Source organism: Bufo bufo, chromosome 5 (genome assembly GCF_905171765.1).
Source record: "Bufo bufo chromosome 5, aBufBuf1.1, whole genome shotgun sequence".
Classification (NCBI taxonomy): Eukaryota; Metazoa; Chordata; class Amphibia; order Anura; family Bufonidae; genus Bufo; species Bufo bufo.
In genome coordinates this window covers 251,288,585-251,305,169 of record NC_053393.1, presented here as the reverse complement: position 1 = coordinate 251,305,169, position 16,585 = coordinate 251,288,585, and the positions used below count along the sequence as shown (strand labels likewise).

Here is a 16,585-nt window from a genome sequence, read left to right as displayed (position 1 = left end):
GAGGTGACGGTTTTATTGGTACCATTTTGTGGGACATATGCCTTTTTGATCACTTGGAGTTGCAATTTTTGTGATGTAAGGTGACAAATGGCTTTTTTTGAGTTTTTATTAACTTTTTTTTTTTATGATGTTTATCGGACTCGGTGGATCATGTGATATATTTATAGAGCCGGTCGTTACGGACGCAGAAATACCAAATAGGTCTATTTTATTTTTTCTATTTTTAACTTTTTTTTTTTAACTTAATTGGGGATTTTTTTTTTACACTTTTTTTTTTTATTTCACACTCTTCGTCCCCCATAAGGTCATACAAGGCCTCTGGGGGACATTTAACTTCACTTTTTTTTCCCTTTCACTATTGATTTCTCCTGTAACTGGGGCTGACATAGTAGCCCCAGTTACAGAGGAAATACAGCCCCCAGAGAGGCTATACAGCGCTGTACAGCCTCAGTGCAGGGCTGATCGAGGTCTATGTAAGACCCGACAGCTCCTGCATTTACCCGGCCCCGGCGGTCACATGATCGCCGTTACGGAACAGGAAGCGCCTAGCTTCCTGATCTGTATATACAGCGCTTGTTGAGCGATGTGTATACAGCGATCTAGAAGGCAGGGACACCTGGGAACTGTCCCTGCCTTCTCTCTGGGTTGCCTTGCTGTCATTGACAGCCAACCCCCCCCCCCGCTCGGTAGCTGCATGATTAGAGTGCAGCTGCCATCTCTTAATGGACGTTCCAGAACGTCCATTCAGAGATAAACATCCACCCATAGGACGTTTATATCCTATGGGCAGATGTGAAGTGGTTAAACACGAGCTATCCTGCCAGTTCTGATAAATCTTATATATTATTTGCATTGACAAAAGACTTACATGAAAAGCAGCAACAAAAAAAGTGAGTGCTAAAAAATAAAGGTTGGTGTCAACAAATATCCCCTTTACTTCATCTGCATCTTTTTCAGAAAAACCTGCCAAAAGAAAAAAGATGTCATATTCTATGCACACCACATAAGCAGAAATGTACAAATCAGTGCAGGAAGACTTCTAGTGGATACGGCAAGGTTAAAATTTAGGCCGGGTTCACATGACAGTTCAGTTTTCCGTTCTTCTGATCCGTCAAAAGAACAGAAAAATAAACAAAAAACGGATCCTGTATTTTAAACATCCGTTATGCTCATTTATGCACATTTTGCATCTGTTTTACCAATTTCTGTCTGAGATCTGTTATTTTAGATGGAAGAAAAAAAACTTTGTGTAGGTCTTTTTTTCCATCTAAAATAACGGATTTCAGACAGAAATGGCTAAAACAGATGCAAAATATAAGTAGCGGATGCTTAAAATACAGGATCCGTTTTTATTTATTTCTCTGTTCTTCTGACGAATCGGAACGGAAAACGAAACAGTGATGTGAACCCGGCCTTAATCATAAGTGAGACAAATAAAATTAAGGGGCAGATTTAAACTGCAAGGGTTATAGCAACATATCAGAATGACTAGGGTGGGGTTTTTCACATACCAAACTGCTGTAAAGAGTAAACGGCATCTTGCATATGAATCCAAAAGCGAAGTTTTCCCAATGATATCTTATCATAAGAAACGGTCAGAGGAAGTTCTGTTGTGGAGCGGTTTATCATCTAAAAGGAGAAGAGTATGAGATTGTACACCTGCAATGAGCGACAGGAAACACAATACAATGGCAAACAGTACATCCTAGTAATTCTTCCAGAAGCATCACATTATTGGATAGTTATTCAGATTTTGGTTCCCGCCCTCCAGACATCATTCCCAGCATGTACAACAAATGTAGTGTAAAAACATGACCATAACTGAGCAGTAGATATGGGCAGCCTATTGAAGATAGGCATCCTGTAAAAACACAAGCTATGATGTCCATGTGGGAAAAGACATGTTTAATATTCCATTTTTAAAACCCATGAACACTTTCAGCTAAATCTTTACTTTTCTTGCTATGTACATGCTCACTATCAAAACTAACCTGCTAATGGTATACATGTTCAGGTGACTGTATACCACAACCAATGAATGAGGCTACAGTTAATTCAAGAAACGCACAATGTACACCTTGGAAATTAGAAATAACATTTTGCAACCCAAACCACTGCAAAGCAGAAAAGTAACCTACCATTAAATCCTTTACTCGATTACTTAGCTGATCGATAAATAATATGGGAAGGTAATGAACAGATTTCCCCAGCTGTATCCTACAAGTGATAAAATATGCATGTAAGTCAAATACACTCACTGTAAAATAAATCAACATACAGCAATAAATAAACATCTTAGTTCTCATACAAACGACCATTGTGCTTTTCAGCCCATAGAACCAGACTGGGGGCTGTATAGTTCAGTGAAAAGAAAGGGGGTCATTTACTATATAGGCATATTTCTGGTGCAGATTGCAAAAAAATGGTCTAAATGTAAGACAGCTAGGAAGCTGATTTACACTTAGACTGGCGCTGAAGTTATACACTGCGTGCAGAATTATTAGGCAAATGAGTATTTTGACCACATCATCCTCTTTATGCATGTTGTCTTACTCCAAGCTGTATAGGCTCGAAAGCCTACTACCAATTAAGCATATTAGGTGATGTGCATCTCTGTAATGAGAAGGGGTGTGGTCTAATGACATGAACACCCTATATTAGGTGTGCATAATTATTAGGCAACTTCCTTTCCTTTGGCAAAATGGTTCAAAAGAAGGACTTGACAGGCTCAGAAAAGTCAAAAATAGTGAGATATCTTGCAGAGGGATGCAGCACTCTTAAAATTGCAAAGCTTCTGAAGCGTGATCATCGAACAATCAAGCGTTTCATTCAAAATAGTCAACAGGGTCGCAAGAAGCGTGTGGAAAAACCAAGGCGCAAAATAACTGCCCATGAACTGAGAAAAGTCAAGCGTGCAGCTGCCAAGATGCCACTTGCCACCAGTTTGGCCATATTTCAGAGCTGCAACATCACTGGTGTGCCCAAAAGCACAAGGTGTGCAATACTCAGAGACATGGCCAAGGTAAGAAAGGCTGAAAGACGACCACCACTGAACAAGACACACAAGCTGAAACGTCAAGACTGGGCCAAGAAATATCTCAAGACTGATTTTTCTAAGGTTTTATGGACTGATGAAATGAGAGTGAGTCTTGATGGGCCAGATGGATGGGCCCGTGGCTGGATTGGTAAAGGGCAGAGAGCTCCAGTCCGACTCAGACGCCAGCAAGGTGGAGGTGGAGTACTGGTTTGGGCTGGTATCATCAAAGATGAGCTTGTGGGGACTTTTCGAGTTGAGGATGGAGTCAAGCTCAACTGCCAGTCCTACTGCCAGTTTCTGGAAGACACCTTCTTCAAGCAGTGGTACAGGAAGAAGTCTGCATCCTTCAAGAAAAACATGATTTTCATGCAGGACAATGCTCCATCACACGCGTCCAAGTACTCCACAGCGTGGCTGGCAAGAAAGGGTATAAAAGAAGAAAATCTAATGACATGGCCTCCTTGTTCACCTGATCTGAACCCCATTGAGAACCTGTGGTCCATCATCAAATGTGAGATTTACAAGGAGGGAAAACAGTACACCTCTCTGAACAGTGTCTGGGAGGCTGTGGTTGCTGCTGCACGCAATGTTGATGGTGAACAGATCAAAACACTGACAGAATCCATGGATGGCAGACTTTTGAGTGTCCTTGCGAAGAAAGGTGGCTATATTGGTCACTGATTTGTTTTTGTTTTTGAATGTCAGAAATGTATATTTGTGCATGTTGAGATGTTATATTGGTTTCACTGGTAAAAATAAATAATTGAAATGGGTATATATTTGTTTTTTGTTAAGTTGCCTAATAATTATGCACAGTAATAGTCACCTGCACACACAGATATCCCCCTAAAATAGCTAAAACTAAAAACAAACTAAAAACTACTTCCAAAAATATTCAGCTTTGATATTAATGAGTTTTTTGGGTTCATTGAGAACATGGTTGTTGTTCAATAATAAAATTAATCCTCAAAAATACAACTTGCCTAATAATTCTGCACTCCCTGTATAGAGGCCTGCGTCTCCATAACTCCGGAGGATCCATCACCAGCTATAGGGGTTATTAAGACTGGTGTCTAAAACGCAGGTATTAATAAATAACGCCTAAAGCTTCTAGAGATTAAAAAAAAATAAAAAATTATCCATAAACACTATCCAATGAAGCATTATTTTTATTTATTTTTTTAATACATGGACTCTGGTACTCTGTGTGTCGTTCGCATTATTTATATTTTTTTGAGGACTGATTGACTTTAATGAATCTGTGGTAAGCATTTTGCGGACCTATTCTCTTTTTTGATGTATGGACATAAAGATGCGGAAGGCACATGGATGATCCGTGTGCATTCCACATCTGTATGTCCGTTCCGCAAAAAGATAGAACATGTCCTATGCTAGGCTGCAAAGTGCAGACTAAGAACCTACTGAAGTAAATGGGTCCGCAAAAAAACACAGACGGTATCCGCAAATTGTTGACCGCAAAATACTGTACATACAGTCGTGTGCATGAGGCCTTAGATTATTTCATTCAAGAGAATGTGTCACCTATACTTTTTCTGGCAACCAAAAACAAATGGCGATTTCTTTTTTTTTCTAAACTGTTATTTTCCATATATTATAATAGGGCAACCAGCTTATCTGGGCTGTTGTGAATACCATCCCATACCAGGCCGTAAATGAATGGCATGACAAGTAGAGCCACATATACACCATACACAGGCCGGCCTGTAACCAAGATAACAAGGAGTGGGTAATAAGAGCCAACTAGCACACATATACTTACAACACATTTTGCTGTGCAGCTATCTTCCATTTAAATAATAGTACAAACTGTATCACCAAGTACGGACAAGAAGCCTTAAGCAGCGCATGTTCATGTACAGCTTTCTACCACTAGTGATGCGGACTCCATTACTGAGAAGGGTTGATCTGCATACCAGGGGCACATTTATTAAGACCAGCGTTTTAGACACCGGTCTTAATAAAGCCCTATGTGGCGGTGGATCTGCCGGAGTTATGAAGAAGTGCCGGCCTCTCCATAACTTCAGCGGAATCTCCCCCAGTTCTAAATGTAAGACCGCTTCCGAGTTGTCTTACATTTAGACCTTTTTCTACGCCTAAAACAGGCATAGAAAATGGTAAATGAGACGGGCCTCCCAGCACGTCTCTTTCCCTGCCCACTTTTTTAGACCTGGTGTGAGCAGGGAGAATCTGAGCCTGAAATACGTCTAATATAGCTTAATAAATGACCCCCATAGTGTTGTTCTACCATGCAACTAGCGCATATTACACTGTCAATGCAGATCTTTCAATTAAATAGTAGTACGGACTGCATCACCAGCATAGATGAGAAACTTTAACCAGCGCATGGTTATGTACAGCATTGTACTACTACTAGTGGAGCGGATTCCACTGCTAAGCACCTACAGTAAATACAGTGTTGTTCTGCAGTACAACTAACTTATCATACATCGTTATTACACATTACTTCCCGTGTTTTAAGCCTCATCTCATGCAGTTATACTGATTAGTAGCCATATATGTAAGGGCACTGCTTGGCTACTACCAGACCAGGATTACCTATCAAATAGACTGACAATTTTTATGTTTTACACACTTTTTAATACTTTTTAAAGATTTTAGTATAACAGAATCACTATTATTTGGCCACCTTGCCTCCAAAAATATGGAATAAAAAGTGATAGACATGCTATATACAACCCAAAATGGTTCCAATACAAATACAGTCCATCTCACAAAATGCAAGCCCTCATACAGCTGCCTCGATGAAAAATATACAGAGATGCAAAAAACAGCTTTTTTAATAAAAGTGATTTTATGATGCAAAAGTAGTAAAACATGTAAAAAAAAAAAAAAATCTATAAAATTTGGTATCACCATAATCGTCCCACCAAAGAAAAGTTTCTTCCATCAAAAATATATATACTTTATTGAATTCATAGAGTACTAGATAAAATAGCAGCAGGTGGGACCCCAAGAGAGGGCAAAGAGGAAACTGCAGAGTCCGTCAGCCTCAGAATATAATCCAGCAATGATAACACTATCACAATATGCCCACAGAAAACATTACTAGCACCCAGGGCACAGTGGCCACATATGGGTCACTCACAATACCTATATGAGGGCAGGATACAAAGTTAATTCATGTCAGTACCATCTGTACATCTGACTCGCCTCCTACCAACGCCGTTTCGCCACACAAGCTTCTTCCGGGGAACCTTCACCATAATCGTATCAAACAGCAAATTAAATTTATCATGATATGTATATTGCAAAGTGAATGCCATAAAAAAATTCAACACTGACAGGATAGTTTTTTTTTGCTCAACTCACCCCAATTTTTTTTTTTTAAAACGATTGAGAAATCACATGTACCCTAATATGATACCAATAAAAACTACATCCCATCCTACAAAAAACAAGACCTCATACAGCTGCCTCGATGAAAAAATTAAATGTTATGGATGTAAGAATATGGATATAGGATATTTTTTTAATAAAGTGATTTTAAGGCTGGGTTCACATCCCGTTTTTACCTTTTAACACATAAGCTTGGAAAAACAAGAATACAAAAGCTTAGTACACTATACTTTTCCTTCCTACAGAGTCCAGTTAAAAACTGAGTAATCGGTTCCAAAGTCGCAAAATGTCATCCAAGATTAGAAAAAATTAAGATTTATGAAAAATAAGCAGATAACCAAGACAGATCCTTACACGTAACAGTCGGGAATAGCGGATAACTAGCAACTAAAACAGATATTGTACCAGAGAAGTGGCCTTGATTGGTTGGATCCGAGGCATTGTATGTTGAGTCTAGTTTCAACTTACAATGTGTCAGAAAAGACCACTATATGTAGAAAATATTGTATCCTAAGGCATTGTATCTTGAGGGACCACTGTATATGTTAAACGCAAGACAAAAACGTGATTTGAACCCAGCTTTAGGCTTAATAGTTTTAAACACAAAAAAAACAAAACTTTATAAACTTTGCATTGTCTTAAATGTATCAACCTAAAGAACAACATTATTATACCACATGGTGAACCCAATAAAAAAATAAAAATAAAAAAGACAATGACAGATAAACAATTTTTGCCCACCTCAACAACTTCAAAAAAAGGAGATAAAAAGCACCTCAAAATGACCCTCTCAACTGTAGCACTTAAAGGGGTTGTCCTCAGGTTAGGTCATCAATATCAGATCGTCGGGGGTCCGACACCCCAGACGATCAGCTGTTTGAGTAGAATACATCGCTCGTACGAGCACTGCCTTCTCTGCTGTGTTTACCTGCTGGTCGCAGCAATTGCATTGGTGAGCAGCTGTAGTTTACAAGTATGGTGTCTCCATTCACTCCTATAGGACGCCTCTGTTTGTTCAATTGAACACTACAGAGGCGTCCTATAGGAGTGAATAAAGCATTTTTGGGAAAAAAATAATAATTTTGTGTCTCCATATTCTGAACGCCATATTTATTTATTTTTTTCGTCTTGTGCAGGGGCTCGGTTTTTTGCAGGAAGAGTTGACGTTTTTATTGGTACCATTTTTGGGTACATATGATTTTTTGATCATTCATTATTACACTTTATGGGGCAAGGTGACAGAGCAGATCATTAAGGATGTGACAATACCTAATATGTATACTTTTTATTATTTATTTAAGTTTTACACAATAATAGCATTTTTTAAACCAAAATAATGATGGTTTAGTGTCTCCATAGTCTAAGAGCCATAGCTTTTTTTATTTTTTAACCGATTGTCAGTTAGGGGGTCTCATTTCTTGCAGGATGAGGTGACTGCTTGATTGGTACTACTTTGGGGGCCATACGCCTTTTTGATTGCTTGGTGTTGCAATTTTTGTGATGTAAGGTGACAAAAAATTGCTTTTTCTGGCACTGTTTTAATTTTTTTACGGTGTTCACCTGAGGAATTAGGTCATGTGATATTTTTATAGAGCTGGTTGTTAGGGACGCAGCGATACCTAATATGTATCCCTTTTTTTATTTATTTCACTTTAACACAATAATAGCATTTTTGAAACAAAAAAAAATGATGTTTTAATGTCTCCATGTTCTGAGAGCTATATATTATTTTATTTTTTTTTGAGAGATTTTCTTATGTAGGGGCTCATTTTTTGCTGGATGAGGTGACGGTTTTATTGGTACCATTTTGTGGGACATACGCCTTTTTGATCACTTGGAGTTGCACTTTTTGTGATGTAAGGTGACAAAAATGGCTTTTGGAAAACAAATGAGTTGTCTCACCAGGAAAAGTAAGTGCGTATACACTTCTTCCTGGATACTGCTCAAGGATAGTCAACAAAGTCAAAAGTTACATAATAAAACATAGCTTTTAATATATTAAAAAAATACTCCCATAGGTGCAGGACCTAAATTAGTGTGCCATCTAAAAAGCAGTGACACACCAGGCTAGGTGTATACCACCCAGGGCCTAATAACACGCCAAACTAGTGCATGAAGCCCAGGGCATAAGGTCTCTGAATCCAAATCCCAAGATTAGATGCTGGGACGTTAGGGACACTATGTAAAAACACAGAATGGTTTTACCGGTTTAGTTGAGAACCTCACTATTCATAAGGTGTGGAATGTCCGTAGAGAAAATGGTCATTCCCTGCGGGCTTCTCGGTACCAGATGTCCAGACAGTGGTGCAGGCATCCGGTTCTGAGGTCAATCGTAGCGGTGGGGAGACCTCAAATGAGAGAAACTGTCCCTATTACACCCTACTTGACCTATTCAGCCCTAGTGACCTAACACGGGGTCCGTGCCCCGCAAGGGGTGGCCCCGTCCGTAACCTCACCCTGATCAAGGGTCCCGATCAAGCCCTCCACAAAGTGTCCAGAGGCTAAACTGGGTGCCCAATCATGGTAATGGAGTGGTACATAAAGTAAAATTGGCCACAATATGTTCGCGTGTCCCAACGCGTATGGCACAGCCCCACAACATAGGGCAAGACAAAGTACTACTGTAGTGAGGCGTATGGCGTTATTCGACAGTATCACCTGCAAAGAGCATATAAACACATGAGCGACGCCGACCCACGTGACCACGCCAGATCAGGTGATCGGGTCAGCGGAGGTTCGGCGCTCAGCTCCAGTGCGCAGGCGCATGCGGCCGGGCGGCACCAGGACTGCCAACAACAGACGCAGCCTCAGTGACGTGTGGACGTAGCCACGTCACCAAGGTATGCGTACCAATACCTGTCAGAGTCCTGAAGCTGCCGGTAGGGGGGTGGAGCTGTTGGGATAAAATGTCAAAACCCACAGCTGCTACACTGCCACCCTAAGGTACCAGGGGAAATAGGTAAAAACCCACCAGTACATGACAAAAGGAGATTTTTGTATAACTTACCAGTAAAATCTCTTTCTCGCTCTTCATTGGGGGACACAGAAACCGTGGGTATAGCTATGTCCTCTAGGAGGCGTTGACACTAGATAAAGCTGTTAGCTCCTCCCCTGGCAGCTATACCCCCTCCAGCCTGGAGAGAGAGCTTCAGTTTGTGAGAAGCAGTAGGAGAAGCAAGTAAACCAACGAAAAAACATGGAACACCAACCATGCCAAAAGACCCAACAGGGTTCTAACCAGCAACTGCCACACTGTGGCCGAACGACAATACTGGGTGGGTGCTCTGTCCCCCAATGAAGAGCGAGAAAGAGATTTTACTGGTAAGTTATACAAAAATCTCCTTTTCTCGCCCATATTCATTGGGGGATACAGAAACCGTGGGACGTTCAAGAGCAGACCACAGGGAGGGAAAAACCACAGACCCATGGAAGCAAGCATCCCTGCTGGTAGCTAAGAAACTGCTGCCTGCAAGACCTTGCGGGCTAAGCAGCGGCCGCCGATGTATAAGAATGCACCTGGAAAGCTTTTGTGAATGTGTGTAAGGAGGACTGATAGCTGCGTTACACAACTGCGCAGCCGAGGCGCGATGTCTCAGAGACTAAGAAGCGTCCACAGCTCAATGGAGCGAGCCGTGACACCTAAGGGCGGAACCCCGCACCGGTGCGGAAAGGTACAGCATTTGCAGACCGAATCCATCGTGCAATTGCCACTTCGGATGCCGCCATTCCTTTTCGTGGAAGCTCCGGATGACAAAAAAAAGGGGTTCCAAGGAATGGGCCGGAGAAACGCCTTATCCTTGTGAAGACCCAGGAAGGGTTCTGTGCAAGAGAGCGCCGCCAACTCGAACACCTGTCTGATGGATGTGAGAGCCACAAGAAAAAACTACCTTCTAGGACAGGAGCTGGAGAGATATCTCCCCAAGTGATCAAAGGGAGAAGACTGGAACGATGAGAGAACTACATTCAGATCCCAAGGCGGTAAAGGACGGTACGGAGGAATTATATGTGCCACTCCCTGAAGGAAGGTTACCATGGGCACCAGGGGAAGCCACGTCGTCAACCAAGACCCTAACTGCGGATGTAAGACCGGAACCTAAAAGAAGGTCGTCCCTAAGTGGCAGTGACAAGGGACATCTCCAGAAGGAGAACGAGATCGGCGTACCCGCGCAACGGGGCCAATCCGGAGCGACTAGAATTTGTCGGAATTCCCTCCATCTGATCCTCCGTAGAACCCTGGGTAGGAGAGAAGAAACACGTAAGGAGGGAAAACTCCCGCCAAGGAGATGTCAGGGCATCCATGTCGTATGTTTTCAGAACTCCTGCTCGGGAGAGAAGGTGGGGAGCTTTCGTGTGGATACTGTTAGTACACCCAGACCAATGGAAGGAGTCCCCATAGAAGGAGAAAACTATGCCTAGAGGGAGAAACACCAGGGGAGAACCATGCCAAGAGGAAGGGAGGGAGGGGGTTAATACTCACCTAGTCCCGTGTACTCACCTCATGGGTGACCCCTTGGCTGGCGGGATGCAGGGGAGCGAGGCTGCCCTGGTCCACCTTGTCTTCTGTGGGGGAGGCAGCAGTGCGGGTGACCGGCACTGGCGCAACTCGACCCCGGGAGAACAGGGAGGCGAGGCGTCCACTGTTTTCCCATCTGAAAAAGAAGGAAAAAAATAAACTACAATAAAAAATCTTCAGGAGATTCCCTGCAGAGCAGGGAGGTCTTGCCTCCTATTGACACTAGAAAAAACTGAAGCTCTCTCTCCAGGCTGGAGGGGGTATAGCTGCCAGGGGAGGAGCTAACAACTTTATCTAGTGTCAACGGCTCATAGAAGACATAGCTATACCCACGGTTTCTGTGTCCCCCAATGAATATCGGCGAGAAAAGGGACATTATTGGCAGGGGTAAAGACGCACCTACCAAAATAGGGAAATTACTGTATCTATAGACCAGACCTTAGTGAATAATAATGAAAAATAATGATGAAAAAGTGATGTACATATATCGCTAGCCCAAAGATATGGTAAAAGGGCTAAACAGTGGTGGGGGGGGGGGGGGGGGGGGTCATAAGAAGCACTCAAAGTGTAACTGTTCATGTAATAGAGACAGTTTCTCTCATTTGACGTCTCCCCACCGCTACAATTGACCTCAGAACCGGATGCCTGCACCACTGTCTGGACTTCTGGTACCGAGAAGCCCGCAGGGAATGACCATTTTCTCTACGGACATTCCACACTTTGTGAATGGTGAGGTTCTCAACTAAACCGGTAAGACCATTCCGTGTTTTTACATAGTGTCCCTAACGTCCCGGCATCTAATCTTGGGACTTGGATTCAGGGACCTAGTTTGGCGTGTTATTAGGCCCTGGGTGGTATACACCTAGCCTGGTGTGTCGCTGCTTTCTAGATGGCACACTAATTTAGGTCCTGCACCTGTATGTTTATATATGTTGTAAGGGGTATTTTAACTCCCGGTTATGGGAGTATTTTTTGAATATATTAAAAGCTAAGTTTTATTATGTAACTGCTCACCTTCCTTTTGATTTTGTCGACTATCCTTGAGCAGTATCAAGAAAGAAGTGTATACACACTTACTTTTCCTGGTGAGACAACTCATTTGTTTTCCAAAAGCCATTTTTGTCACCTTACATCACAAAAAGTGCAACTCCAAGTGATCAAAAAGGCGTATGTCCCACAAAATGGTACTAATAAAACCATCACCTCATCCCGCAAAAAATTTGCCCCTACATAAGAAACTCTCTCAAAAAATAAAAACTATAGCTCTCAGAACATGGAGACATTAAAACATAATTTTTTTTGTTTAAAAAATGCTATTATTGTGTTATAAGTGAGTTTAAGTGAAATAAAATAAAAAAAGTATACATATTAGGTATCGCCGTGTCCGTAACAACCAGCTCTATAAAAATATCACATGACCTAACTCCTCAGGTGATCACCGTAAAAAAATAAAAACAATGTGGCAGAAAAAGCCAAATGGCTTTTGACAGTTTTTATTATTATTTTTTTATGGTGTTTATCGGACGGGGTGGATCACGTGATATATTTATAGAGCCGGTCGTTACGGACGCGTGAATACCAAATATATGTCTATGTTTTTTCTTTTTCTATTTTTAATATTTTTTTAAATTACTTAATTGGGAATTTTTTTTTTTTTTACATGTGAAACCTTTTTTTTATTTAACACTCTGCGTCCCCCTTAAGGTCATACAAGACCTCTGGGGGACATTTAACTTCACTTTTTTTTTTTTTTTTTCTCCTGTAACTGGGGCTGACATAGTAGCCCCAGTTACAGGGGAAATACACCTCCCAGAGAGGCTGTACAGCATAACACAGCTGCTGTACCGTCTCAGTACAGGGCTGATCGAGGTCTGTGGAAGACCCGACAGCTCCTGCACTCTCCCGGCTCCGGCGGATCTGTATGCACCGCGCTCCCTGGGTTGCCCTGCTGTCACTGACAGCGGCCTCCCGCTCGGCAGCTGCATGGTTAGCGTCCATTCAGAGATAAACATCCACCCATAGGACGCTTATATCCTATGGGCGGATGTGAAGTGGTTAAAAGGGTTTTCAGAGTGTTTTCCTTGGAATAAGGTTATAGGTTATTTACTAATGACACATTCTCTTTAACTGCGGTCGTTAAAGCCTTTAGTTTTTCATCTAAAGGGTAAAAAACACAGAAGCTTGCGCATCCGGGCTTCTCAACGGCATCCTCTGCGGCCAATGAGGATGCCAGTAATTGATTTCAATGCACTGGGTCTCTCTAAAGAGACTCAGGGCATTGAGGCTGCAATTCTTTTTTTGGCCAGCAGGTGGCAGGCCAACATTAAGAAATGAGCAATTCTGTACAAATAATTGATTCCCTAGAATAAAAAAATAAATACACAAATAACAAACATCATGGGTATAACCACGTATGTTTCCAATATGACAAATGGAGACACAGAAACAAGGATCAAAATAGCCAATTTGTCATTTTTTATCGCTTCTCTTACCCCAAAAAAGTGATCAAAAAGTCACATACACTCCAAAATGGTATCAATAAAAACTACAGATTGTCCCACAAAAATGAACCCCCACACAGCTCAGTAGCTATAACTATAAAAAAGTTATATGGGTCAGAATATGGTGATAATTTTTGTTTTTCAAAGTATAAATTAATTTTTACACCATTTAGACATAAAAACCTATACATATGTGGTATGGTTGTAATTGTACTGACCCAGAAAATGAAGGACACATTACAGCGTTCCGTTTTGCCGCAAACGGAACACCGTGGGAGCAAAACTCGTAAAACGGTGGAGGAATTGCGTTTTTCCCCCCAATTCCACCCCATTTGGAATTGTATTTCCCGCTTCCCACTACACTGCAATGCATATTAAATGGTGGCAATAGAAAATACTTGTCCCGCAAAAAATAAGCCCTCATACAGCTATGTGAACGGAAAAATGAAAAAGGTTATGGCTCTAGTAAGATAAATCAAAATGCAAAAACTGAAAAACTTCTGGTATCCTAAGGGTTAAGGCACCACCAAAAGGCCCAACTTTCTTTTCATGACAATATTATAACAGATACAGTACAAAACTACCTCACAGAATGTAAAAAATACAGACACTAAAAACGTAGCTACTACTGTTTGAAATCGCTCAAATCTATGATCTTCAAGCCATTCAATGTACAGTCGTGGCCAAAAGTTTTGAGAATGACACAAATATTAGTTTTCACAAAGTTTGCTGCTTTTAGATCTTTGTTTCAGTTGTTTCTGTGATGTAGTGAAATATAATTACACGCACTTCATACGTTTCAAAGGCTTTTATCGACAATTACATGACATTTATGCAAAGAGTCAGTATTTGCAGTGTTGGCCCTTCTTTTTCAGGACCTCTGCAATTCGACTGGGCATGCTCTCAATCAACTTCTGGGCCAATTCCTGACTGATAGCAACCCATTCTTTCATAATCACTTCTTGGAGTTTGTCAGAATTAGTGGGTTTTTGCTTGTCCACCCGCCTCTTGAGGATTGACCACAAGTTCTCAATGGGATTAAGATCTGGGGAGTTTCCAGGCCATGGACCCAAAATGTCAACGTTTTGGTCCCCGAGCCACTTCGTTATCACTTTTGCCCTATGGCACGGTGCTCCATCGTGCTGGAAAATGCATTGTTCTTCACCAAACTGTTGTTGGATTGTTGGAAGAAGTTGCTGTTGGAGGGTGTTTTGGTACCATTCTTTATTCATGGCTGTGTTTTTGGGCAAAATTGGGAGTGAGCCCACTCCCTTGGATGAGAAGCAACCCCACACATGAATGGTCTCATATGCTTTACTGTTGGCATGACACAGGACTGATGGTAGCGCTCACATTTTCTTCTCCGGACAAGCCTTTTTCCAGATGCCCCAAACAATCGGAAAGAGGCTTCATCGGAGAATATGACTTTGCCCCAGTCCTCAGCAGTCCATTCACCATACTTTCTGCAGAAGATCAATCTGTACCTGATGTTTTTTTTGGAGAGAAGTGAAGTGGCTTCTTTGCTGCCCTTCTTGACACCAGGCCATCTTCCAAAAGTCTTCGCCTCACTGTGCGTGCAGATGCGCTCACACCTGCCTGCTGCCATTCCTGAGCAAGCTCTGCACTGGTGGCACTCCGATCCCACAGCTGAATCCTCTTTAGGAGACGATCCTGGCGCTTGCTGGACTTTCTTGGACGCCCTGAAGCCTTCTTAACAAGAATTTAACCTCTTTCCATGAAGTTCTTGATGATCCTATAAATTGTTGATTGAGGTGCAATCTTAGTAGCCACAATATCCTTGCCTGTGAAGCCATTTTTATGCAACGCAATGGTGGCTGCACGCGTTTCTTTGCAGGTCACCATGGTTAACAATGGAAGAACAATGATTTCAAGCATCATCCTCCTTTTAACATGTCAAGTCTGCCATTTTAACCCAATCAGCCTGACATAATGATCTCCAGCCTTGTGCTCGTCAACATTCTCACCTGAGTTAACAAGACGATTACTGAAATGATCTCAGCAGGTCCTTTAATGACAGCAATGAAATGCAGTGGAAAGGTTTTTTGGGATTAAGTTAATTTTCATGGCAAAGAAGGACTATGCAATTCATCTGATCACTCTTCATAACATTCTGGAGTATATGCAAATTGCTATTATAAAAACTTAAGCAGCAACTTTTCCAATTTCCAATATTTATGTAATTCTCAAAACTTATGGCCACGACTGTACTCCTACTCCTAAGTACAGCAAATAAGAGGTCTCAGTGTAGTGTAAAAATGTTAATTGCGACACAAAAGATACCTACATTTTCATATATCTATGAACATCAGCAGGTAGTGAGGAACCATCAAAAATGAAATCGTCCACCATAACGTTCAACGTGAGCCGTGACCTCCAATGAGAGACAGGTTCATCCAAAGCATTGGAATCTTTCTTTTCTGTATCAATTTGCTGAAGAGACAAAAAGAAAGGGAACTGGATTCTTAGAATGGACAGATTATTTCAGAGGTACATTGACAAATGGCACATTCATTGCAGAAATTATATTCCAAATGGGAATATTTCTGCAGCATAAGTAGGGGTTTCTGCCTTAAAGGGGTTCTGCAGTTTGCTTAAACGGATGATCTATCCTCTGGATAGATCATAAGCATCTGACCGGCGGGGGTCCAACACCTGGGACCCCCGCCGATCAGCTGTTTGAGAAGGCAGCGGCCTTCTCAATGTTTACCACTGGCCCAGTGACGTCACGAATTGTATCAATGGCCTGGGCGGGGCTAAGCTCCATTCAAGTGAACAGAGGTTAGCCGCGCCCAGGCCATTGATACAAGTCGTGACGTCACTAGGCCTGCAGTAAACAGTGAGAAGGCCGTGATGCTCCTGGAGCGCCGTTGCCTTCTCAAACAGCTGATCGGCGGGGGTCCCGGGTGTCGGACCCCCGCCGGTCAGATGCTGATGATCTATCCAGAGGATACATTATCAGTTAAAACAAACTGTAGAATCCCTTTAAAGGGAACCTGTCATCAACTTTGTGCTGCCCATACTAACAGCAGAATAAAGTAGAGACAGGCGAGTTGATTTCAGCAGTCTGTCATTTAAAAGTTAAAAGTAAGTGGTTGCCGAGAACGAACATCACAATCATTGCAAACTGGGCCTGGA

General features: G+C 41.9%; 1 protein-coding gene across 1 annotated transcript in view; it reads right to left on the bottom strand.

Moving 5' to 3' along the window:
* CLPTM1L (CLPTM1 like) overlaps positions 1-16,585 on the bottom strand; it is a 102,760-nt gene that overhangs the window by 52,089 nt on the left and 34,086 nt on the right. Inside the window, exons 5-8 of the mRNA XM_040432482.1 lie at positions 15,735-15,880; positions 2,139-2,217; positions 1,512-1,629; positions 869-963 (exon numbers count right to left, since the gene is read on the bottom strand). Coding sequence (XP_040288416.1) covers positions 869-963; positions 1,512-1,629; positions 2,139-2,217; positions 15,735-15,880 — 438 coding nt within the window. The remainder of the gene's footprint in view (positions 1-868; positions 964-1,511; positions 1,630-2,138; positions 2,218-15,734; positions 15,881-16,585) is intronic.